General features: G+C 45.9%; 1 protein-coding gene across 1 annotated transcript; it reads left to right on the top strand.

The window, feature by feature from the left end:
• On the top strand, positions 1-25,331 carry CD80 (CD80 molecule). Its single transcript, XM_031505872.2, has 7 exons — positions 1-78; positions 2,675-3,188; positions 14,562-14,885; positions 16,246-16,527; positions 18,559-18,684; positions 21,362-21,485; positions 22,899-25,331. Exons 1-6 carry the CDS (start codon positions 1-3, stop codon positions 21,466-21,468), a joined length of 1,431 nt encoding a protein of 476 aa, XP_031361732.2. The 3' UTR covers positions 21,469-21,485; positions 22,899-25,331.
• Positions 25,332-26,791: the final 1,460 nt, after the last annotated feature.

Below are 26,791 nucleotides of genomic sequence, written 5' to 3'. Positions count from 1 at the left end.
ATGGCTGTTCACCTTGAAAACATTGAAAGGTATCCCGGTCCTGTAGGAGGGAATGTGGTTACGAATCCTCAGTGGAGAGTAGGTGCTGTGTTTTGGTTTAGTATTTACCTAGTTCTGACCTTTATGAAAGTTCTCTGAGATGTCAATTAAGAAAGAGAGGAAGGCTGGGGGTTTTTTGTATGTTCTTGACAATCAATAAATGTTCAAAGTAATGATGTTCGACTGCACTGGAAGTGCATTTCTGCAGAGGTGGAAAAAGTTGGTGATGTCAGTGGGTCTAAAGTAGAACGCTAGCAGCAATATATTTGAAAATACTTCCTTTTGAGTGCAAAGGATTTCTACCACAAGTGCTGATTACTGAAATTAATTTCCCCTACACAACACATATGCTGCAAGATTTCACTTGTCTTTTCTGCTTTTTCCCTAATGGTTTTCTGTGAAAGCAATGGAACGATGTAGTTGTGTGATGCTTTCACATCTTCCCCTTTTCTGCAGTAAATGTTTTTAGCAGAATTTAACCATCCTTTCATATTAAATCTTAGCTTCTCTTCTGCAATACTTCTACCTATTTAAAGCTGTTTCTGGAGCACATAGAAGTGAAATGCTGAAAGCCTAATCAGGTGCACAATAAACCTTATTTCTGTGGGGATTTTGCTATGAATTGGTGGGCTCATATTATTCTCTGCAATGCTCAAAAAATCAGTGTCTTCTCTACTGTCACTTCCTTATGTTTGAGTCCTTCAACTTTGTTAACATCCTAAAGATGCATAACACCTCTTCCCTTGAACTGATGGATTCCATTAATCAAGGATATGATATGTGCTTAGGAAAGCTTTAAGTGATGGAAAAATTATGACTTCTGCCCCTCATCAAAGCAGAACAAAGCACTTGGCTGCTCCTCTCTCTCTGTTACTTTAGTCTCCTTGCAATCAGAGAGATCTCCAGAGGAGAAGGTACCAAGAACTGTAATACCTAGGAAAAGAGAAGGAGCCCTGAGTGAGAATAACACCCATGAGTTCAGATGTCTAGCTAAAATTTAGGCAGCCTTTGCTGGTCCAGGTTCTTCCGTGTGTAATAAGGAGTTGTGGTATTTCCTTTCTACAGTCTGGCAGCTGATGAGCTCAGTTACTTTCCCTGGGACTGCTCATCCAAAAGCAGGGTTAAGTCCCGAGAAAGAAATGCAGATGCAAACGTAACAGGCTGGAGTTCTTCTAGTTGTAATATGCTAATGGCTGAAATCTGTATTTTAAAAAGGCTTGAATTAAAATGAAAGTGAGGTAATGAACCATACAGCTGTAGCAGGGTTGCCAGTAACTCTGTAATGATAAGGATTTGTGATTAGGCTAGTGGGAAAGTTTATTCCATCTGACTCCCAGAGAGGCAGTCCCTGCCTGGGAGCTGGGGCTGTGACTTAGGGAAGCTGTGTATGGCTGGCTGTATTAATGATACTTTCTTCTCCTCTGAGCACCATGGAAACACTTCTACGTAAACACATGGTGCTGCTGTCATCTGCATGTGCAAGCCATGCTGATGGAAAATGCATGGACAGAGTACAAATGTACAGGATTTAGATCATAGCCCAAAATACAAAACACAGACACTCAAAGCACTGCAGTGGAGAAAGTGCCAGTCTGACTCAATAACAGACTCCTCTCATCCATTTCATATACAATGATTTTCTCTCTACAGAAATGTTATAACCTGTATTTGATTTCTCTAAGGAGTACCACATTTTAATTATGTCAAAATAAAATTCTGATTTGTAATTCAACCCAGTCCATCTAATCTATCTAATTCAAGGAACCTGTACTGAAAAAAAAAAAAAAAAACTGGAGCAATGTAGCAGCAAATAATTTCTGATAAAAAGGATGCATTTCATTTAAATCAAAATAATTTAAATCAGCAAACCAGAAGTCTGCATTTAAATAAGTTGTTTTACTCTTGATTTGTATTTGCCCTTTTTTTCTCCTTGAAGAATACCCAGTTTTCATTAGTGTGCAACCCTCTTGTCGTGATTATAACAGCTAAATAAAACCCCTTACACTGTAACTGCTTACACTATACCAGGGCTTATTTTATTTTGCAGGATGGTGTGCAGTATCTGTACAAATTTGCATCACTTAGCGTGCATTTACTCCCTTGGGCTCTTATTTAGTAAGTGTTTTGTTGGGGTTTTTTTTCTGCCCAGGATTTGCTCTGGACTGGCTTGGGTTAGTGATGTCTCTGCCCTCCCAGGATTCAAAGGAGGGATTGCCTACAAGGATTGTTCATGCCTCTCCCCTTGTAGCCTTGGGTGAGCAGTGGGCACCTTCTGGGGAAGGCAGGACACGATGCTGGGGAGGCAAGTGCTCCCTCCACTTCCACAGGGCTGGTGGATGCTCTCTGGTGACACCACAACCATCCACATTTGGCCCAGCCGTCACATCCTACTCCCTCTCCAGGGGCTCAGCCATGACATCCATCACATGCAGCCTAAGCAATCCTTCTTAAATTTTCTTTGGAAAATCCATTTCCTGATGGATTACATCCCGCTGAGCTTGAAATGGTGGCGCAGGCATTGTGTTTAATTTCAAACATAATTTTATACAGCTATTCCCAGAGCAGCATCAGGGTTTCACTTAGCTGCATTTTCACCCCCAAAGCCCCCAGCGCTGCCCGCCACTGACATTCCCAGGCAGGGCCCTTCTGTCTGGCACCCTCCTGGCTGGAGGACCGCCAGAGCATCCCCGAGGGATGCAGGCAGCCCCGTGCCCGCGGGGGCGGCGGGCTCCGCATCCTGGCACACGCCCCGCGAGGAAGCCGTGGGCGGTGTGAGGTGGCTTATGAGGCTGAGCGGCCTCCCGGCGCCGCGACTTCCCCCTGCAGCCTGCCAGGGCGTGTTTCCGCAGGCGGTGGCAGCAGCCGGGCCCCATGGCCCGGCACTGAGCCCCCTCAGCCCCCGAGCCTCGGGCCGGCCTGGGCGCTGCCCCGGGAGCGGCGGGTGCCGGGCAGGGAGCGCGGGGCTCGGGCGGCGGCGGACGGCGCGAAGGACACGGGACACCGCGGCTCCTCAGGCTCCGGCCCCCGCACCTCTCCCCTCTCCTGCCAGCCCAGGGGCTGCGGGAAGATGATGCGGCTGCCCGCCTGCCCGCCGGCGCCGAGGACGTGCCTGGGGCTCGGGCTCTGCGTGCTGCTCTGCCTTGGGATGGGTAAGCGGGAGCCAGGGTGGGGGTGTGGGAAGGGGCTGGGAGCCAGCAGCAGCACATGGCCAGCAGGGGATGGTGGCCCTCAGGACACTCCTGGTGCCTTCTGCCAGGGCCGAGCCCAGGGTTTGGGGTAGCTGGCACTTCACGGAGGAGCCCTCAGCTCTCGGCTTCCCGCCGCGCCAGGTTGCTGGCTCCCAGAGAGGCGCGGTGATCTCCCATCCCCGCCAGGGTGAGAGAAATAACAGTGATTTTGGTCAGCTGATGTCTGTGGGGAGCACACGGCACAGCGCTTTGGGCTTAGGTTTCAGTGGCTTCTGCAGCTTTTTGGGTTAAAAGTGGGTGTGTGGTGGAAAAGATTGGCAAAGGTGGCAGCTCGGAGTGCTCTGCACCTCCTGGGCAGCTCAGCACAACTCAGCAGAGTTCTTTCTCCAACAACACAAATCCCCATTGAAGTCCTGCCTGGGCTGTCCCCTGTCCTTTTCTGAGGACTTGTCACAAAGTTCACACAAATCTCGCCTCGTCTCAACAGGGTTGGGATGAGGCTTTTCAGATGTGTGAAATGTTAACCTGGAAACCACACAAAATTCACTTCTGAGCTGGAGTTCGTTGTGGATGCAAAATAAGTTGTGCTTATTGGCATTTTCATGTTTCATTGCAGCTAACAATACTCTAGAGCAAAGCTGGGCTGAACTAAGGTGCTCATTAAAAATCGAGCAAAGCAAAATTAGGAGCTTTTCGGGCTGTTATTGTGAAACTCGGAGGTATTTGATTCTGGGTTTCATTTTGAGTTTCAGTCTCAGAATTTTAAGATAAAACTTGGAGAATTTAGAATTTAGTAGGGAGTGAATTGCAGAGCTCACTTTCAAAGAAAGCAATGACCTCAAGTGTCTCTCTGGGATCTCTGCTCTTCTGTCTTCCCCTCACTCCTTCCCCTACCTCTGTGCTCGCAAAGCATCTGTCAAGCACAAATATATTTTGCTTGTATTTGCATCAGGCAGACAATCTGTCATGAGCAGAACTGTTTCTGTCTCAGATCTTTAAGAGCTTGTGATATGTTAATAATGTAATTACGATAATACGGTAATTTGCCAGACATGTAATTTCTCTGAAAACAATTCTGGTTCCTTGGCTAAAGGATGTATAGTTGGATGTATAGTTTGATGCATGCTAATATCCACTACTAGAAATAGGAGTTTGATAAGAAAACTAAGTGTTCCTCTAGTTTTACTTTTGGGGCACAATTTTTAGATGCTTCTCAAGCAACAAGTCAATGGAAGTCCTGGTGCCTCAGGAGCAGGTGCTTGGCAGACTGATAACAGCAGGACAGCTGATGCACTTATTTTTCTCTCTGTATGCACTCACACACACTCTGAATTCTTTCTCTCCGAAGATCAGCATTCCTACATCAGTGCTCCTGGAAAATACTGGTGCGGTACCCACAAAGGACTGGGTTTTAAAAGCTTTACTGGTGCATGTGGGTAATGCCTTCTCAAGGTTGCCCACAGGGATCACAAGGTCCCAGTTCTCACCTTGTTGTGGCAAAATAGTGGATCCCCGGGTGTCTGCCATCACCCTGGCAGTGACTTTCTGTGCACTGCTGAGTGAGTCACCACATTTACAGGACTGACCCACATGGGACTGCTCATGACCACATCAAGGCACAGCCAGGGCTGGCTCCCAGCACCCGTGTCCTTGGTTTGGCCCAGGTGTCCTGATGCTGGCACATCTCCCTGATGTAGCACTACAGAAGGTCAGGTAGCATCCTAGGATGGAAAGAGTTGCCCTCTGTAAAGCCCATGTGGATTAAACAGTAACAGAGAGGATGCCAGGCTGAATTTTCATGTCGTAGCAGTGGAAGACATTAATGGGAGGCATAATTAACAGGGATTTGAAGGTTGTCTTTCATAGGAAAGGTTGAAGGTTGATTTGAAGGTTGTCTTTCATAGGAATTTCATGCATGTGCAAGCTGTGTAGATCCATTTATTTTCCTTCAAGTTGAATTTTGCTACTCTGATGTTCACCTGAAATGACAGCGTAATTTAGAGCTGCTTCTGGGATGTCATCTGCTGCTGGAGACACTGGTGTCCATGAACAACACTCCCTTGTCTCAGCAGAAAGTGGCAGAACAGCTTTGGTTAACAGCACAAACTTTTTTATTTATTATCTGAATACACTGCTGGTATCCCCATAGGCTTGGTTTTGTCCTGCCATTGCACCTTCACACCTACCTACAAATTGTAGGATGTTCTCAGTCCCAGTTTGTTATCCTATAGCTTGGAGTCCCTCAGTATGACCTTTCCCTGCCCTGTATGCAAACAAAGCATAGGCACTGACTTCAGGGACCCAGCAAACCCAACTTTATGCCCATGGAGTATTTTTAAACTTCCCTGGAGTCTTTTCTTCCAGCTGGGGACCACTTAGCTCTTGGTTTCTTCCCAGGAGTGAAATTTTTTGAGAAGTTTTGAAGAAAATTCCCTACAGCTTTTCTAGGTGACTGGAGAGTTGGGAAGGGAGGGGGAATATCTGCTTCTGTCAGCGAGCAGTGGCTCACAAGTAACTCATTCCGGGAATCCCCTTCCCTGGTGTTACTCCCAGTAAAGAGCTCAGAGTGGAGCTGGGTTTCAGAAAGGGACCATGAGGGCTGAGAAAAATTCCCTGTTTTGTGGCCACCCTTAAATATTGAAGTGTCTATCAATGAGCTTTAGATGCTTGATGTCTGATTTCTGTGCCAGCTCTGGTATGGGTTGAGCTGGGCAGATTTCACGGTGGAGATGGCAGAAATTTTTCTTTACATACTGGATTTGCCCACTTGATCAGTGGATGCAAATTGAGTTTCTGACTTATTCCTCTTCATGCCTTCATCTGTTGTTTTAATTTCTTTTTTCGGATGAGTTTCTCTCTCCTGTTCCAGACATGTGGGAAAAAACTCTTTTGAAACCAAGGGCAGCGTATCTAAGGAACTCCTTTTTTTATTTGTCAGTCTATCCAGAGTGAAACCTGCTGTAAGAACTTGTCTGGAGAAACAGAAACCCAGCTAAAGCCTATTGCTTTCTGCTTATAGAGACTTCTACTTCTTCTGTTGAGTGCTTCTTAAATTAAAGAATTCTTTAGGAAAAAAGAAAACACAGAAGATTAAACTTAGATAAGCCACATTTTTACACACAAAATAGAATTAAAAGTTAAGTTAGAGCTAGAGTTAAATGCCAAGTTTGTAAGGCTATGGGTCAAATGTTCCTTTCACCCACATAATTTCCTTTTTCCAGTTAGATCGGAATGAACCCAGATAGCTCCGGTGACCTCATGTTGCTCTGACTGTAACAGCTTTTTTGCATTTCTTGGATCACTGAGACATTTGTATCCTTTTTGCCGTGTGCATGTTGGACATTCCTGCATTTAAACATGCAAAGTTTGGGGTGGACACTTTTATTAATTGTGGTAGATTACCAGCAGAAGATGCCATCCTTACGCCCTCACACCTTTCCTGCTCATCACTGCCTTGATTCTGAGTTCCAAATGTGGTTTAATGGGGGTAATTAATCTCATATAAATGACTGATGCTATCCCGCTGCCTCTCTTGTGACTTAGTTTTTTCCAGAGCCAGTTTGCTTTTACATCTATGCTGTGCACCCTGGAGGGGGACAGATGCAAACAGGAGTCACAGCTGAGGGGTACAAACAAGTCATTGCCACCAAGAGATGCAATTCTGCTCCTCTCTGGCTTTGTGATCCTCCTCTTCCTTGTACATGTCTGATCCCTGGATTATCTACTTCACCTTCCAGCTTAGCAGAAAGTTTCCTTTTTTTCTTTTTTTTTTAAGACTGGTATATTGAACCAGACTCTGGAGAGCCCTGCAAGGCAGAACATGTGGGATTGGAAGGGAAAGGGGAACCAGATCCCCTCTGCTTGCATGGGGAAGGCATGAGATCATTATGAGTTATTTGTCTGGCTGCATCCCAAGGTCATGCCAGTTTGGGGGAGAATTCCCATGTTCAGAGAAATTCTCACAGAATCACAGAGTTTGTTTTGGAAAGGATCTTAAAGCTTAATTTGTTTTAGCCTCCCTTCCATGGACACTTCCACTAGACCAGGTGGCTCAGAGTCTTACCCAAACTGGCCTTGAACACCTTCAGGGCTGGGACATCCACAACTCCCCTGGGCAACCTGAGCCAGCACCTCACCCCCACCACGATAAATCCTTTCTTTCAATATCTGATCTAAACCTTCCCTCCTTCACCTTGAGGCCATTGTCCCTTGTCCTACTGCTACATGCCCTTCTGAAAAGTCCCTCTCCAGTCTTCCTTAAGGCTCCTTTTAAGCATTCTCTAGGAAGGCTGTTCTAAGGTCTCACTGGAACCTTCTCTTCTCCAGGCTGAAGGCTTCTCCTTCCTTTTAAGGATGTGTTTCCCAGTATAAATGCTGTGCTCATGTGGATGTGGTGTCTTCTATAGGGTGGCAAGGCAGGTGTGCTGGATGCAGTGAAGTCTGTTCACTTGGCAGAAAGAGGTCAGTTTGGTTTCAAAATAGATTAACTTTTATGTTTAATTGAAGCTGTTCTGTCCCCTTTGGATGGGCATCACCATTGGGAGTCTCAGGAGTTCATTTGAGAGTATGTAAATCTTTCCCAACTCGGAAATGCCACAGGCTTTGCTTCTGCTTTTTCACTGTTATGCTTTTAAAATACCATTGGTCCCAGGGGACTCCCTGACTGAAAAGAAAGTGCTGACTGATGGCTAATGGTGGCATTTCTACCTACTCTGAGCTAAATGGACATCCACCTTTTGGCGAGCTCCAGTTGCTATCAATCACATAAAAATTGTTAGAAAAGACGACTGAAGGAAGTCTCTCTGCACATCGCTGCTCTCTCCTTTGCAGGTACCCTCTTGAGTTGTTCTAAATGCCCTAAGATGGGGATTTGGTCCCTGTGGGAGTGCTTCAGAGGGAGCGGAGCTCGCTGTCCGACATCGGTTCCCAAAAGCCGAGAGAGCCCTGCCCTGCCCTCAGTGCTGCAGCAGCACCTGCCCAAGCCTCTCCTTCCACTCCCTCTGCAGCTTCTGGAGCTTGCAGACCCCTCTGGGCTGCTCTGCTCAGCTTTCCCGGGGGTTCTCCGGTTAATCACCATTCTCCCTGCCGTGCTGTTATCCAGGCCTGTGTAATCTCTCCTCCCGCCGCGGGGTGACTGCTGGGGCTGTCTGCAGAGCATCACCCGTGAGGCAGAGCCTGAGCGCAGACCAGTTTTTCTAACAAGATAATGGCTGGCAGGCCTGCAGCCTTGTTAGCTGCACTGGTTAGTGTTGCTATGGCTGTGGGCAAGTACTTCAGCAGGAAAAAAAAAAAAATTAAAATTTGTAATTTTTCGACTTTGAAGTGGCTTATGTGAGAGGTATCATACTTGATTTTCTTAGTTACTGGCTACTTTCACCTTCTATCAGTTTCAAGGGAGGGCTGGCTGCTTAGGGAGCATGTGAGACAGAGATTTAGTAAGCACTGAAGAAAACTACAGCCTTAAGCAGTGGGGAGGACCTCAATTTCAGAAACTGCTGTGAGGACAGTAGCATGCATGGCAGTGGTACTGCAGGAATTAGGAAGATTATCTGAGAACATCTTCAGCTGGAAGATAAATATAGAGGAAGTACAAAGTGATCCTGTCAGCAAGAGACAGAGACTGCAGGGGAAAAAATTAACAAATTTATTTTTGTCTGTCTTTGTGGCAAATCTCCCCCACCAGCCCCTCTTACACAAATGCCACATCTAGTTTCTGCTCCCAAACTGGGAAATCAAAAGAATGCTGAGCAAGATGTAGGAATTTGATCTCTAAAGGAACTAAAATATGCAAATTTTCTGAGGACATCCAGATTTAGGGGCCCTCCCAGCCCTTTTTTATTCTAGCACGGTCACATGGGCTGGGAATGGAGAAAGGGAGAAGGTTCAGAAGTCTCTTCTTTTGCTTGTTTCTCCAAGTCAAAGACGTCCTTCTGTCCCCACGGCCGTGTGTCCCCGCTGGTTGGCAGGGGACAAAGTGAGCTCTCCAGCCTCTCCTGCCTGAGCAGAGCCCATGTGGTGCACTCTGCAGTGGGGGGAAAGACATGATCTAGTCCCCATCTCCAAGTAGCTCTGGCTCCATATCCAGCTCCGTGCTTGGATCGGACCTCCTGCCTGGTGCCAAGATGAGAAAATTGCCAGTGATTTGTGCAGAGTCGCGATTTTACTCAGGTAGCAAACACAGCAGACTGGACATACCCGGGCAGCGGGCTTGTCCCAGGCTGACTCAGAAAGCAGGAGATTTTTATCTCCACAAGTATTGAAACCTGAGCTGGAGCAAGAGCTGTCAGCTGGCTGGAGCAGCCCCAGCGCTGCAGTGAGCCCCTCTGCCAAAGTATTTCAGATTCCATTTTGTCTTCTCAGATGCTAATTGCAGATCACCCTCTGGTTTTCACAGCCACTTCATGGCTCCAAGAATTTCTTCACTAAAGGTGAAGATGTGCAAACACGCACAAAATAAAACAGCATTACAATGAAATGGAGGCAGCTGGTGGAGTGGGGACAACAAAACACCCTGGGAGTGTTATAATAATTGCCAAATCAACAGTATAGATCTGGGCAAACCAGGGTTACTCTTTTGTTTAGAAGGAATGCAGCATAAAGATGGGAAGTGCATAAAACCATGTATGGGGTACCCTGAGGTTACAGCACAGAAGCAAGCAGGGATCTACTTTTAGAAAAACCTGTTCAGACCATTTCCCTACCTCAGAGCTGCCATGCCATCATCATGCACTAGGATTAATCCTCTCACTTAACTGCTGCAGGCACACTTGAGTCGTGTGAGAGGGTACAAGGAACTGAGGGGAATCACTGTAAACAAAGTCCATCACTGGTTTTATTTGGGATGCTTTCTTTTTCTGCTCCCCTCTCTAACCACATTTGGGATGAGTAAGGGAACTTGACCTGAGCAAAGCATCTGGATTTGCAGCTGCTTTGCTTCACCAAAGCAGCCCAGAGCAGCAGCAGGCTCGTGGTTTGTGATAAGAGGTTGGGTTTGGGGTTGTGCAAGGTTACAGGGTCACTCCTTTTCAGGTCTGCCATGTCCTCTTTGCATGCCTGGACTTGCTGCAGTGGAGTCTGTGAAGAAGGAACCTCAGAGGCTCATCAAGCACTTGTGCCTGGGTTAATCAGCAATCACAGACTCCTTAAAGAGGACAGGCAGCAGGGCCTTAGAGCATCCACTTTTCTCTGTTTTATCCATCTTTCTTAGTGCACACGGTCTTTTCAATGAAACACAGAGGAAGGCACTGTTTTTATGCACTTCTGAGCCAGTGTCTCCACATAGAGGTTATCTGGCCATCTAGCAGGGTCTTTCTGTCATCAGTGTATTCACAGGAGTCACTGATTTAAACACAAAGCATTTTACGTGTAGCACAGGACATTTGTTGGCTTTTGGCTCTGTGAAAAGCCTGGGGAGAATCTCATTCCTCATTGGTAAAATCACCTGGGATAAAGACAAGATCGAGGGGGAGTGTCTAGTCCTGTAAAGATTCAGCTTTTCAAAATGTCTTGATTTTTTGACTCGTTGTTTGTTTTACTTGGAAATCCCTGTAAAATACTGCATTGACCTCAAAGATAAATCATGCAAGTTTGGGGTGAATGTGCTATTCACAGAGAATGGGGGATTTGAGCTGCAGAATTACCTGCAGAGTGGGAATCCCACGTTCATGGTCCTAGGCAAAGTCAGTGATGCCATTAATTTACGAGTAGAGATACCAGCTGCTGTTGCAAAAATAAATAAGGAACTGGAAGGGAAAAAAGCAAAGCAAGGCACAGAAGGGCAGAGAAATGGGGAATGCAGGGGGGAAAGAGAATGGCTTTGGAGCTTCTGTTCACCAGGACTTATTTGGAGGTTTCCAACAGTCTGAGGCTGCTTCTCCAGGGCATTGCTAGGTCTTTAGCTGTCTTTTACTGTCAAATGTCTCTGCAAGACTTCTGTGCCAGAGGAAGTCTGCTCTTACGTGCTGTCTGACTGCCTGTGTGGTCAGGATAACAAAGCTCTCTGAGTCAAGGCTTGGGCAAAGAGTGCAGAAAATAAGGATACAGGCTCAACAGCTCTCCTGACTCTCGGAGCAGGACAAGAAAGAACAATTCTCCTCTATACTCCTTTCTGTTCCAGTTAGTCCTGCTGTATGGGGCATCTGCAGCACAGGCGTGCTTTGAATGAAGCAAGATTTTCTGCCCAGGGAAGAGAAAGTTAGCTCTTCCATCAGTTCAGCATTGCCACATGCCACCAGCCTCCAATGATGGAGTGATATGTGTGCACAGCAAGAAAGTGGGTGGGTTTCAGAGGGGTGGGCTTCAGAGGGATCTGTTTTTAGAAAAGTCATTAAAAATTATTTCCATGGTGAATACCTTTCCCACAGCATGGCTGCAGAGTTAAGCACAGAAATGGCACAAAACTGGATTTTCATTTTTGCTTTGCAGTTCACCTCTAAAGTGAAAGGGGACTTTTGTAGGGCTGAATGACTCTTCATGGACTTTGGTTCCTTCAGGCTAGCAGCATTCAGGTTGCAGTTTCGAGGGTGCAGAGCCTTTTAAGGGTTGTCATGACATCAGCAGGAGTTTCCAGCCCCTGCACATGTACTCCCGAGAAAGTTTTTGTTCTCCTTTTGGTTGCAAAGGAGACTCTGAGGGGCAAGGTAGGGAGAACCTCATAGAACTCATGATGTGATGTCACCCTGACATTTACTGTACACCTACTCTTCCCCTATTGCTGCAAAAGGAAATTGAAAATTATCTTTATCAATCCCAAAGTTTGACTGGATGTTTGACTGGCTGCTCTTTTGAGTCTCTCCAATAATAGTAAGAGCTGCACTGTGAGAACAAGTGAAGATGTGGCCAAAGATAAAAACACACACACACACAGAGGTGCAGGAGAAGCAACTTCAACAATCACAGCCTGAAGTGGGTTGCTTTTAAGGTGAACAGAAGGAAATTCTTTCTCACACAGCATGTAATCAAACTGCACAAGTCATTGCCAGAGGATGTTGTGAATGCCAAAAATATATGTGCATTCCTGAAAGGGCATTGCTGAAAGGGCATTCCTGAAAGGGCAAGAACTCTTCCTGCAAGGTAGGTCTAGTAGTAGCAATTTAAATGCTGATGTCAAAAAATCCCAAATTTCAGGCTGCAAAGGTTGGCAAGACAAAGGAGATTTTCTCCTGTGTGGAAGAATTCATTTTTCTCTCATTTTGCTACCAGTTGAGGGCTGACAGAGGTCAGTCTGCTGAGCAGCTCCTGGCCTGCCCCAGCTTGGTTGCTCAGGATCTGCAATGCTTTAGAAGGGAAAGTACAGGCAGTGTGGGGAAAATAATGAAACTTTCCCTTTGGAAGACCAGTGGAGTGGCTGAGTAGAGGGAAACCAGTTAAATAAGAAATTGCTAATTTAATTACATATTCTATTTTATTCAACTAATATTAAAACATTCTGTAGTGTTGCCAGGACCTCCACAGTATTTTGGTGTGTTTTCTAGATTTAATGTCAAGTATGCAAGTGAAACAGGGGAGGGGAGAGAAATTTATTTCACAGAATCACAGAATCATTTAGGTTGGAAAAGACCTTTAAGATCTTTGAGCCCAACCTTTAACTCAGCCTTGCCAAGTCCATCAACAAACCATGTCCCTAAGTGCCACCTCTACATGTCTGTTAAATGTTCTGTCCCAGGCTTTGTGTCTGGGCTTTACTCCAGCAGGCAGCCCCAAGATCCAGCTGTGGGGAGGCACTGGCTGAGCATCTGCTTGTCTCCCTCCAGCACTGGCAGCTGTAGGATTGTCAGCAAGTCACCGGGCTGTGCCACAGGGGTCTTGCTGTGACAGTGGCCCCAGGGTCTGTGAGTCACCCCAGGGTCTGTGAGTCACTGGTAAGCAAATGAGGCCTGGCAGGGAAGCAGCTTGTGGCTGCCTTGGGCACCGGCTGAATGTGAATGTGCAGCATCCCCCGGTCCAGCCCGAGTGCTGCGCTCTGCCTCTGGACAGCGTGGCTGCAGTTAGGCTGGGACTAGCAAGAGTGAGCCAGCATCAGCCTGACTTTGCTGGGGTGCTGGCAGTTCTGAAGCTCAGCTTTGTGCAGTGCTCAGCTCACACTTCAGGCAGAGGCTTTGCTTGTGGGCCCTCCCCTACACTGATGGGCGATGCTGCGCTGTTCTGCAGGGAAATAAGAGGGAATCTGAATATTTTCTGTCCTGAAGAAAGCTATTTGCTTGTTTTTCTGCTCTCAGTCAGTGGAGTGTAACAGATTGATATCCCACTTCCACCACTGGAGATGAGTGCTAAGGCAGCAGGACAGAGAGCAACCTGATCTTCTGGACTAACAAAGGCGGGTTACAATGATGATGATGAAGCACATCATCCCCAGGCTTGCACTGACTTGGGTGAAAGCCCAGCCATATGCCCTGTGGTGCAGCACAGGGCTGTGTGTTCATGCTGGGTCACCTTTCAGCAGCAGCAGGAACTCCTTGCTGAGCTGCTCCCTCGGATGTCAGGCCTGTGAACCTTTACCCACTGGAAAGAGGAAGGAGTGGGAAAGCAAGGCGGATCATGAGAGCGGGGTGCTTAGTAGGGGAATTACTGCTCACAGAGTTGTACCTAATTTCACCCTGCAAGGGTCTCAGCTTACTGTTGTCAGCCCATGTACTCCAGGTATGGCACCAGCACAGTCACTGGCCAGGAGTTGGGGAACATCTGTACTGGTTCCAAGTCATCCCATGAGCTTTCATAAAGATAAATTCATTCTAGCTAGACTAGGCAAAATTTTTCAGTTGTTAATGCTGGAAGACTGATAACAGTGTGGCTGCAACCTTTGTGTATCATTGTATGGTTGATTCTAGTTTCTGGGATCTTGGAAGTTTTGGGTTTTTTAATTTGACAAAAAAAAACAACTACCAAAAATCCCCCAGCCCCCCTGAACAAATAGTCCACTGTGGTGCTGTTAGTCATGCAGAGAACCCAGTGGAGAGTTACGCAGATTTTCCAAACACCAGGCTCTGAAAAGGGAGCGCAGAGGAGACAGAAGTTTGTGCATGTGTGTTTCTATCCCTGTTTTTAAAGGGGCTAGCAAAATTTCTGTTCAGGCAAGCACCTCTTCTACCTTTGCCTTCAGCAATCCATGCAGCAATCCTTGTGGATTGGTCATGATCCTGAGTAGGACTGGAGCAAGATGTACAAGGCAATGCCCAAGGATGGCTCCCCTCAGTGCAGAGCTGAAGCTGTAAAACAGCTCTGTGGGTGATGAGGGATGTGAGGAATCAGAGCCAAAAAGGGTGAACTTTAGGCAACAGGTCCTGGCACAAGGCTGTACCACTGACTCACTGACTTTTGTTTGTCCCTCACCTGCAGGCCAAGCACTGGAGAACAAAGTAGTCAAAAGCAAAGTGGGGGAAAAGGTCAGCCTGCCTTGTTGTCATGAAATTCCCAGCTCAGAAAGCCTACAAAATTACCGTGTCTACTGGCAGAAGAACATTACGGATGTGGTGCTGGCCTACCCAGAGGAGAATATGATATTCCAGCACGAGCGGTACCAGAACCGGACAGAGATGGACCCCTGGAACCTCACCCTGTGGATCTCCCCCATGGAAATCCTGGACAATGGCTCTTACCAGTGTGTAGTTCAGCGCAATTCTGTTCTCGTGTGTAGAGAGTCTGTCATCCTCTTTGTGACAGGTAGGTGGGGTGCCTCCTGACATCTGAGGCACTCCAGTGCCAGCTTCTGGGGGTGAAGGATGCTCTTCCAGCCTTATTCATACTGTAGCAGATAGACTTCCATCAGGAAGCCTGAAAGAGTGCTGGAAGATGTGTTAACTGCTTCCATTCCAGCAGCCTCACTTCTTACCTTTCTAAAGCTACCCCAGGTACAGAAATTTTTTTCCCACCACCAACCCAACCTCCTCCCCTTGATGTCTTCCTCTTGTGAAAGGATCCCTCCTGGGGCCCTCCCCAGGTACCACTGGTGACTTCCTCCTACCTGAGGAAGCCTCTGCTGTCTTTGGGGCAAAGCAAGACCAAGCCCTTAGTCTTGCCCTTAGCAAGACCAAAGTGAAAGAGAAATAGGGTGGCCATGGCAGCATCCCAGCCCTGCATCCAAACCCCTGTGCAACTAGCTGCACTGCAGCTCCACAGCCAAAGGCTGAATTCATCATGGACCTTTGAGGCTTTTTACATTAAAGAAACAGAATTCCTTTGTTCAAAATGAATCTGAATATTTTCTTAGAGGCCACAAAAAGTTCCACTGACATTTTCCATTTCCACCAGTGTTTTTGTGGCAGTTGATCTCAACCAAAGACAGAGACACTGGTGACATATATAAATATATATTTGAATACCTTTAACAGCAGAGAGTTACATGAATGTTCCAGACAAGTCAGTGAAGGAGCATTCCTCATCTGGAAGGAGATTTGGCAACAAAATAAGACGAGCTCCTGAGGTTTGACCATTTCCTGCTGGTCTGAGGGCATATGTGCAAGGAGACAAATTTAGTGACCTTTCTGGGAACTGGCATGAAAAAAGGGAAGTGTACTGCCAGCACCCTTTTTTAACTATGAGGGTTGAGAAGTTAACTGCATAAAAAACTACGGATCTTTTTTCCTGTCCACAAATACTCCAGTTTCTTTCCAGCCAGAAATCCCCTTGCTGTCTTTACAGGCCAGCTGAAATAATTATGCTAGACTTCTGCTCCCTTTGGTGAAGTGGGATCAAGTTATTGTGGAGATCAGGAAAGGGAAATGCTGGAATCAGGCTGGGATGTCTGAAGAGATTTTCCGGGCTGGATGGCAGTGCGGTATTGCTCAACAGAGAGCGGGCCTGGAAGGAAAACTGTCTCTCCTTGCTTGCCACTGCTCAGCCACACAGTGTTGAGCAAGTTTCTTTCACTAGTGACTGGTTGCTTGGTATTTTAGCCCATAGGCAGAAAAAACTTCCCGTGGTGAATGCCCTGTGGGGTAGTCTTTGCTTTGACCGTGGGTTTTGGGGGCTGCAAACCTGGCTGTGGCCTGACAGGATGGTAACCAAATCCCTCTTGCTTCAGCTGACTTCAGCAAGCCCAACATAACGGCAGAGGTGTCCGCCGATTCGTGCGAGTCGACTGAGATGGTGATAACATGTTCTTCTCACGGGGGTTTCCCCAAGCCCAAAATCTCTGGAGCCCTCAACAATGTGTCCGTGGAGTGGAATGCCAGCTGGGTGTCCGAGTCCAGCCTCAGCCCATACAATGTCACCGGAAAACTGGTGCTCAACGTGACCAAAGACATCAACATCACTTGCTCCGTTGAATACAGTGGCTTTGCCAAGTCTACCAGTTTGCCTCTGAGTATGTTTTATTAATGTTTTTGTAACAGAACCATTTGGTTGAATCTGCTGAGTTGCCTCTCTAAGAATGCAGCAGATTTTGTGCAAGTGTTCATGCAAGGATTACCCAATGATCCCGCTTGTGAACAACGCACCAAAATATTTTAGAGGCTGGAAGATAGCCGTGGTAGGAAAGGGAGAGTTACAACAGTGACTAACAAGCAGAAGCAGCTCTGTCTTCCTGCAGCTCTACTACAGCTGGACTGAGAGCTGAACTGGGTCCTGTTGTGATCTGGTAATGTCACGTTTGGTGGCTCCCACAGGCTGTGGCTGCCACCATCCAGTGCCACTCCATACCAGCATGGTCCTGCTGCCCGCTGTGTGACACAGACCTGGTATTTGAACGGGGGGACCAGAGAAATGTGTCTGCTCTAAAAGCCACAGGCTGCACTTTAAAAGAATTTCCTCATTTAACAAGCATGTTTGTCCCTGCTTCAGTGAAAGAAACTGTCAGCTGGGGTCTAGACAAAATTCTGCTTTCAAATGTAATATAGGGTTAACTCATACGAAAAGAATTCCATCACTTCCATCTAAGCATGGCTTAGAAGTGATGGCATAATAGATAAGTCTGTGCTTTGAAAAGCTTGAGGCACAAGTGGAAACAGCATGAGTGAAGGCAGCACACTACATTCCAGATGTTTTGCAGTAGAAGGGGATTTGCAAGAAAATTTGTAAAACCAAAAGGATTTTTTTTTCCCATCTTGTTACCAAAAAAGTATTCTGAAATGTCTCTGGGCCTGATGTTTTTACTGTGGAGATAAGGGCACCTTCAAGGGAAGATAGAGAAGCAGTATTTTTCCTAGGGAGTTGTACTTTATTCATCAAGGTAGCTTATTCATCTATCTTACTGAAATCAAAGGGGCTTGTAGGGAGAGGTGCCATTCAGCTTCAGAACAAATGCCAGGAACTGGTGCTTTATGAATATTGGCTATTGCTGGATATAGAACATAATGTCCCTAATGAAGGGAGAATAAGGTTATGAATAGCTCGATACACAGAAACAGAGAACAAGAAAAAAAAAAAAAATCCGTAATCAGAGGAGAGTGCAGTCAACAGTGACACAGCCACAGCAGTCACAAACCCCCCATTTTTTTGACTAATAGGATGTGGAACCACTACCATTTTGGTATGGTGTAAATGGTCCTCCAAACAATCCTTTCATGAACACTGAGTTACAGACAGAACAGAGCCTCTGGTAAATGTAGAAGGCAACCCCTGCAGATTTGGAGGTTTGCATCCCCTCCTGAGGGGAAGACTGAACAGCAGATCAGGCTAATTAATGCCTTAGGAGGGGAACAATGCTTACCTGTGCCAGATGCAGATGGTGGAAGAACTGAAGATCTGTGCAGATAGGTCTGCAGACCTATGGACATGCAGCAAGTCCTGTCCTATACAAGAATGGCTCAGTATTTACTCTAAAATCCCAGTGGTAGAATGGGATTTTCCACCGTCTCCAATGGTGAAAAGCCAAGGGCTCCAGACACACTAAAACTGAATTCTGCCACAACACTGTTCCTGCCATGCAGAAAAAAGTCTAGACTGTTAAATGCATCCTCCTCCTTCACCTGTGAATCCAAAGGCAAAAAAAATAGTCATAAATCTGATGAAAACAGCAAAGAAAACTGCAGAGTACTTTTGAGAGCAGAAATTTTCTAACTGTGAACTTAGACTTTTCCACCAAGCCTAGCTATTTTCCCTGAAACAGCTCATGTGTTTTTAAATATTTCTTGTCTCAGTCCTGTTCTGGATGAAGACCCAGCTTTTTACGTTCTGTGGATGTGTTAAAAATTTCAGCCCCTAGCAATTGTGGGTGAATGGCAGAAATTTAGGTGAAATTTCAGCTTTGTTTGCTTGTATATTGATTAAGTTCATTTTCAGGCTGAATAGCGAGTTAGAAGTTGGCCAGAACCCCAAAATTCACATACCTGCTTTTACATGAAAATGCCAATATCCTGTTGGGCCATTTATTTATGTTTTATTTCTCCTGTCTCAGAAAAAACAAACAACTGCATTGTTCCTCCTGTACATCCATCTTATAATGTCATTACTGCTTCAATTATCATCGTTATCATCTTCATTGTGGCTATCACCCTGGCAGCAAGATACCTCCCAAGGCATGGTAAGTGCAGCTTCTTTTTCAAGGTGTCTGCTAGTGCTCATGGAGTTTCTATGTAAGATACACATTTATAGAAACTTTACTGTCACACTAGGTATTTCTGTATCACCTTCTCGTTTTTCTAATTTTCTTTTTTTTTTTCCTTTTAGCATCCACTGTCACAAAATCTAAGTCTAGCTTATGATTTTCCTACATTTTGTGTGCAGGCAACATTTGAGTTCAGGTTTGAGAGTGAAGAGGTGACAGGGAGTTTTGACAGCAGATCAAAATATTTCCAAAATCAGGGATAATGAAGAAGTTCACAAAGGTTCATTTTTATGTATTAAGATGCTTTAAGATGCCAAGAATCTTGGTGATCATGATAGACACAAGCTGAGCAATGAGAGCTTCAAAATTGGATATTGCTCCACACCCTACTTAATTCCTCAGAAAGTCACTGAGCCAAAGTAACAAAAACACCTAGTGTTAGAGCCACAGGAAAGACTTCAGCAGAGCAATGTCCTACTTTTATGAGAACACCAACCAGGAGACTTAGATTTGTATTCTTTGTATGGCCAAAAATGGCACAGGTAAAGTGTCTGGTCCCATCTTATGAAGTCTTCAGTAACTCCAGAGAAGTCTCCAAGAGTTTTTCAGTGGCAAAGGGGACCTCAAATATCTCAGGGTTAGTGGACAGCTGAGTAATTTACTTTTTTATCCTCAGAAAAATCCTATCTGTCAGCTGTTGCTCCTAATCATGTCTAAGCTGACCTTGCCAGAAAGTCCCCAAAAGATGTGGGCAGGCATTTAATAGATTCATGAAGGCAGGTAGGATTGAAAGTCAACAGCAGTAGGTGCCTCATCCACATCCTGTGAGCAGCTTTGTAGAGCAGTCCTGGAAAATGACAGCAGGCCTTACAACACATGAGGATAAATAACACCCAGCTGATGTCTGTCAGGTCACTGGGGGAGCCACATCTGGGGACAAGAATCTCACACTGAGGGCTCTATGTTCAGGCCACTTACACCACCTGCCTGTGGTACTGCCCTTTGGAAAAGGTCATTTTCTGGGCAGCAAGGACTCAGCCCACTTACAGCCACCTGTAAGTTTGCCTTGCTTGTGTCTTCTGAAACCTCTACTTCAATTTTAGACAAATTCACTCCCCAGTCAGATGTGTGGAGCACTCTACTATTTTTCTTTTCCCCTCCACATCAACCACATCCCTTCAAAAACCAACGTGACCATTGAGTCAAGCTGGGCTAATTTCCTTTTAGTGTTTTATCACAAAGAAAGGAAGCTTCTGGAAGGCAGTGAGTCTGGGTCCTCCTGTGCACCTCCTCATTTTCCACCTCTGTGCCCTTATGACACCAGTGCCAGTTCTTCTCCCCTGCTGTTCCCTGGGGCTGTATCAACAGGAAAGCAACAAGCAGGCTGAAACCAAGAAAATCACAGTTGATCAGAGCTGTTAGCTGCATGTATAATGAACTTCTAATTATAGGAGAAAATGAACTGGAATCGGAAGGTTTGGCTCTCAACAATTATAGGCTGGAAATTAAAAGGTTCCTTACCATTAAATTAGCAAGATCCTGGAGCACTCTGAAATAGCCTTTTATATAGGAACTGAGTTGCTTTTAAGCAGATGTAAAAAGCATACCCATGTGGTAGAATGCAATCACCTGCAAACAGCGTGGCACACGGCCAGATTAACTGGAATTTCCCTTTTAGTCCCACTTCCATAATATGCACAGGGTGTAGATTTGCTGAGTCAGGTGGTGCTATTTGGTTCAGCCAATTTCCAGACCAGGCATGGAAGAAACTGTAAAAGAAACTGTAAGAAGTGTAAGAAACTGAAGCCAGAGCTTCCATCCAGCTTTTCAGTTTGTGTAGCTGTCCCATTTCAGTGCTGCAGTGCATGGCCACCTGTCTGGGAAGGGAAGTATCTGCCCTAAGATGCTTCCTGTGGCTGCTGCTGCAGGTCACCTCTCAAGAGCTCTCATGGGAGCTCAGAATAGGTCTGAGAGTACCTCTGTTGTTCTGAGCCATGGAAAGCTGAGTCAGGAGTTGCTAAGAGTGGTTTCTCAAAAAGCCATGCTTCAAAGAGCTGAAGTGTGGGAGGAAAGAATAGAAAGGCAGAGCAAAAGAAAACGGAAGAGTTCTCAGATACATGATTGTTGTGGTGGCCAAAACAATCAGGTGCTGTGTTGAGGTTCACAACCACCTACTCGGAGGAGCTCAGCCTACTTGGCAGTAATTTAAGAATGAAAACACAAAGCACGAAGATTAGAGGTGACCAAGATTAAAGAATAGTTTAGGATTCACATTGCATAATTTGTGCTAGCACAATTGAACAAGATTCAACTTGAACTACTAAAATTCAGTCATAGATGGTGAGATATTAAGGGGATTTGCTTAATATGAGATCCTCTTAAAGCACTGAGTTTGTTGGTTTTAAAACAGGCATTCTTTCACTCAATAGGTAAATTGCAATTAGTGACATGTAACTTCCATCATTATTTCCCTTCTGACCTTATCTCAGCATGTAGCAACTTGTTCTTGTGCCAGGCTAAGGTTCTAGCCCTGTGCTAATGAGAGCAGCTTTATCCATATGACACTATATAGATCGTATTTATTTGTAACAGAGCTGTCTCTCAGATCAGACTATGACCATATTCATATACTAACAAGGGATCTTCTTTTCAGTTTGTTCTCACTGTTGTAAGCGCCAGGATTCAGTGGAAGAGACTGTGAAAGAATATACAAAGGCACCCATGAGCTCTAAAGTGACAGCTGAAACATCATCTGTATGACCAGATAGCATTTGCAGGTAATTTTCTTCACTCTTCTCTTGGCAAAACAGTTTCTCAAATACCATTACATGCTTCTGCAATGTTAGCTCAAAACACCACGTGTCACCCAGCTGTCAGGATCTGCAGTGACATCCCCTGCCATTGCCCCTGTGCTCATTTTATGGGCCTCCCAACTAAACACTGGGCTGTCTTTTAGTGCCTGTCCTGTTGGGCTCATTTGTGAGTTCCTCATCCCTACCTCAGGTGCCACGTGTGGCTTTACCCCTAGAGGTTCCGGCTGATTCCCTGTGAGCCTGATCTGATGCCTCAACGTGGGAACATCACTGATGATAGAAACTGAGGATTGACCAAATGGTGGTAAGGGAGGGGGAACAAAAGAACAACTCCAGTTTTCCCAGTATGATGAGACACGCCAGTCCACTTGTGAGATATGTCCATTCCCTTCAGCAGCTGGAGGAACAGAGAAGGGAAAGTTTCCTTCCTCAAACTTGCCCAGAAAGCATTCCTATTTTAAAAGGAGTTACTTTTGATAATGGGGTGTTAGAAAAGATGGGCTAGGAAAGTCTGACTTGCCAAGGTTTTATGATTACAAAAGATTATATTTGCTTTGGTTTGAAAGCTCAGCAGTTTTCAGGGCTGTGTCCTCCAAAAAGACACTTAAGTGAAGATTAGCAGTTAACTGTTCTTATTCATATCATTATCCAGGTGACTGCATTTCTGCTCTCGCCACTGCATGCAGTATTGCCAGGGTAATGCCTGCAGAATTGCCAGGGTAATGCCCCAGAGCAGCAGCTGTGGGGACCTGGAAGTCACAACTTTGTCAGGTTGTCCACTGCAGAATCTAAAAGTTTAATAGTTTGGAGCCGGAAAGGAGGGGAAACTCTCATTCAGGCCACTTGTCTCATTTCCAAACCTGACCACCCACTCATGTTTTCCTCTGGGGAAGGCCCTGTCTGGAACAGATACTAGAATGAATTAGCATGAATTCTGGGGAGTTTTGTGATGCGAGTGGCAGGAGTTCACCTACAAAATAAACCCATTCTCTTTTGTTGTAAAAGTTTGTCAGGATTTTCCTGTAGGTGGCTGGTGCTTCCCAGCTCCAGCGCCTGGGACAGCTGCAGTCTGTGGATGGAAGCTGGGCTTCCTTGGTGGCTGGCTGCCATCTCGTGATGCACTGAGCCATGTCCTGCTGCTGCTTAAGCAGGGAAGCACGTTCATTAATCATCCTCACTCTGTTCCCAAGGGTTTTGCAGGGAGCGAGGGCCAGGCTGCCCTGCCCGCTCAGAACAGCTCCGAGTTTAGGGACCAGGAGCCCTCTTGTGGAGGGCTCTCACAGGTGATACCTGTTGGTCGGCTCCGCAGCATTACCGGGGTACATGTAAGGCGTGAAAAACAAAAAGTCGGTGAAATCTTTTCCTCGGGTCCCTCAGGTTCTTCACGCTGTGCATCCCGCACTGCAGACTCCATGCTGGCTGTACAGTGATGCTTGCTGCATGGACCCTTTGGCTCTCTGCAAGGGGGTGGCGGCAGCAGCAAACTCCGCTCACCACGGCTCAAACACAACCTCCTGCGGACCAGCGCAGCCCCCGCCCACGGTGGAAGCTGTGCGGCGGCCTCGTTACAAGAGGTCGCTGGGATTCCAGCCGAGAGGACCCTCCGTGTTCCTGCAGCGGGGCTGAAGCGTGTCATCAGTGCCACACCAGGTCAAGGCTTCAGCAACCTCTGGCTTTGATGCTGCCTCTGTGAGAATCAGGCAGAGCCCTAGCAGGGAGCCCATGCCCACCTACCCCTTCAGTAACACGGAGCTGCCCTTCGGGACACCCCAAATCCTGACGTGCAGTCTTGTCCGTTTGTGCCTCCATGCCGTGAGTGGGAGCAGCCAAAACTTATTTTATATTCAGCCTCACGCAAATATCTGAACTTCCTGCTGGAGGACTTTGGATTTGGACTCAACTGTTACAGATACGCATCCCTTCTCCCCTGAAAAGGAAATAGTGGACACATTTTTCATGAAAAAAAGACACCTTGGAAGTGAGTCTGTGTGCCTCATGCTTATTTGCAGCGCTATGAGAACTTTTTAGGGAATGGTACACACTGACAGCACTCCTAAGAGCTAATTAATATTGCTTATATACTGCAGTGGCACAAGTTCTCGTACCCTTTCTCTCCTGAAAGGACAGCCTTACCAACCCCAGCACCGAGGTACAGCTCCTCCATTCAGCTGCTGTGTGAGGGCACACCACCTGTGCACACACGTGGCCAATTCCTTCCCAGCCACACCTGTAAAGCCCCATTGGAACTTGTGTGACAGCCAGTGGTGATCTCGTGTTATCTACTGTAATCAAATGTAACTCGGGGCCTTGCTTCATAAACATGGGTCTGCTTCTGTGTGTAAACTGCCATGGGATACTTGTTAGGGAAAGCTCTGCAGATTTTTGGGAGTTTCTCACAGCAGCACAAGGATATTTACTTTGCACCGAACATCGCCGCTTTCTGCCAGTGTTCTCTCCACACACCCAGGACTAGAAGGAATTTCTCTACCAGATGATAACTTTGAACAGGACTCGTCTGATCCAGGTGACATTCTTGCCTACTGTGTAGGAAAAAAATGGCTTCTCATTTTGAGGGGAAAGGAGGAAAATGCCCCAACCCCCAATAAGCTTCCTAAGCAACTCTGCCCTGAATTTGACTGGAACATTTTTCCCTTTTGCTCTGCAAGCTGTACCTATTCCTCGCTGTTCTATCCACGTTATCAAGGCAAACCAGTCTGAAAGCACAGTGCCATCCTCTCTGTGAGATGTTATTTGAGCCGCTTATCTTCCTAGGACACAGCAAAGACATAGTCCATCCATTTCACTTTTTTTCCAGTTGGTACATATTGAGAAACTGCTAGAGAAAATAGGGGGATTAAAAGTGGTTTATAGGATACTGAGCTCTGGGATTAAGTAAAAAATAAGACAATGCTTCCTTCCTACTCCTGCAGAGTCACGCTGTGCCATCACCTTTTTACTGCTTTCCCATTGTAGCAAGTGTAATGGGAACTTCAGGACATTCTTACAGAGGAGTTTTTGACAGAGAAAAGGAGGTAAACTGGGGGTTAAGGAAGCAATTGCACTTGTGTGTTCTGGCTGCAAACAGAACACAAGTGATAGAAATCAGGGTGTTTTCAAAAGGCTGCCTGACCCTATTGCAGGACTTGGTGCATGAGTGATGTGTCCCACACTTTTCAGATTTCCTGTTCTTTCAGCCTATGCTTGCTCCAGCACAAACCACCAGCTCCTTGCAGGCTGACCACCCTCTCTTGGCATTCACTTCCAACTTTGCTGATTTCCAACAGTGTTCTTCCCTGTAACCACACTGCAGCTGCACCTTGCCAGCCACACCACAGCTCTGCCAGTTGTAGCAGCATGTTTTCCCTCTCACTATCCCATGCTCTCTTCTTCTGCTCCTGACCAGTCATTGTGCAGCCTCCTGGTGAAGGGTTTTTCTTTTGCTCTGCGCTAAACCTTTCCACATCACCGCAGACTCCAGTAACACTTCCAGTAACTCCTTCTAAAGGAATCCAAAACTTTCACTGATAAATATTTCTAGCATCAGGTTATTTGGTTCATTTTTCATTAAGCACTAATACTCTGGATCATGTTTTTTATTGCCTTATGCTGTATTCAGTGAATTGTACACAAATGGTTTCTGTGAGACCTTCTCAGCTTTATATCTGTGTCATTGTAGCAAGTGAGCTGCTCTGTTTACCATGGGTGTTTTGTATATAATGTTGTTTAGTGGGGTTCCTCCTTCAATTGTATTAAAAATAAGTTTTAAATTTAGTTTCCTTTCATTAGTAATAAAAGATGTCTGTCTATGCACTGTGTAGAACCTTTCTGTTGTTCATGTTAGTCACCATCTCACAGCATCCAGGTAGGTGATGCAGGTGTTGACAAAACTGTACCAGGTACAGCTGGCATCAAGCTACAGCTCTGTCCAGTGTGCTGACAGCAATGACAAAATGACACTCAGGTAACAACTTGTGACTTCTACACCCCTGACATCTCTCAGTTTGCCAGGGGTTAGCTGAGCAGTGTAGCCACAGATCATCCTTCTCCCTCCAAAGAGGTTCTCTGCAAAAGCAAAACCCAGAGTAAAGTGTTCTCACTGTACCCATTACTTGGGTTACCTACTCTGAAAGTGGAGGGTCAATAATTTCAGTGCTGTGCTTTTGCTGGGGGTGGAGGGAGTGAGGATGTGAAGATTCCTTTACAGGTATGTAAGAAACAAACTCTGAACCAATTCTTCACTCCCCATTTGGGAGTCTAAGAAATAAGGAAGTGCAGGGAACTAAATTCAGCAGAAAACTGAGAAACAAATGGCTGCTAATCTTGAGTGTAGCTGGAAGTCTCTGCTTCCCCTTAAGAACATGTAGCAGCCCTCCCTTGCACAGAGAGAAAATCCACACAACTGCTACACCTTGGCTCACAGCCTTCCCTCTCATGGAGAACATCCCTGCATCAATGGTCAGGCACAGGAAAATCAGTATTCTTTAGGCATCACATCAAATACCACCAAACGGGAATAGAGAGAGCAATGACACAGCTAAATGTCATCAGAGCTGCTGTACAGATAAGACTGTGGGATATTGGGAGGGGATGTAATAGCAAGAATAAAGAAGATAAAAAAGATGAAGATAAGACTTCGCTGTGTATGCACGATGGCAATAATGTGACTTAGAAAAGGGACTCTTTTCTTTTTTTTTTTTTTTTTGGGGGGGTGGGGTGGGCAAAGGACCATTACTGTCACCAGCACATACAGCTTAAAACAGGAACAGAGAAAGATATATCCATACCTCTGCTTATGCAGATCCTTCACATATACAAAGAAAAGGAAAATCAGAGCTGGTTGATGACAACCCTGAAATACATGTTTCTTCAGTGGAAAAAAATGAGCTACACTGGAGTGTTTAGAAAATTAAATGCTCACTTCAGGAGTCAGAAAACACAACACCTTCTTGAAAGCAAACTGTGCCAAAAATCTGCTTTGGGTGGGTGGAATACACTCCGTGGGATCGACTGTTCATATTTCAATCAACACTAATTATCTGGAAAAGCATTCAACCAGAACAATTCTTTTCTTATGAGAAGAACACCCGAAAATCCTGCCGGGATGTAATCCCTTTTAGTAGGAGAACAAAGAAAGGGAACAGGAATTCTGACCTCCTTTGGGGGAACAGTGATGGGCCACCTCACCCTTCTGAGTACAGACCATTTTACAGTAACTCCAGCACCACCCACAGGTAACACCTCTGACTGAACAGTTCATCTCTGGAACAAAA

The sequence above is a fragment of the Lonchura striata genome, chromosome 1 (genome assembly GCF_050655825.1).
Source record: "Lonchura striata isolate lonStrDom1 chromosome 1, ASM5065582v1, whole genome shotgun sequence".
NCBI classification, from domain to species: Eukaryota; Metazoa; Chordata; class Aves; order Passeriformes; family Estrildidae; genus Lonchura; species Lonchura striata.
This window is presented reverse-complemented; position numbering and strand designations above follow the sequence as displayed.

Excerpts from the sequence above, each read along its gene's own strand:
- CD80 (XM_031505872.2), top strand. The coding sequence starts at position 1 with ATGGCTGTTCACCTTGAAAACATTGAAAGGTATCCCGGTCCTGTAGGA. Across the intron at positions 16,528-18,558 it reads GTCTACCAGTTTGCCTCTGA|AAAAAACAAACAACTGCATT; the intron begins GTATGTTTTATT and ends CTCCTGTCTCAG. Across the intron at positions 18,685-21,361 it reads AAGATACCTCCCAAGGCATG|TTTGTTCTCACTGTTGTAAG; the intron begins GTAAGTGCAGCT and ends TCTTCTTTTCAG.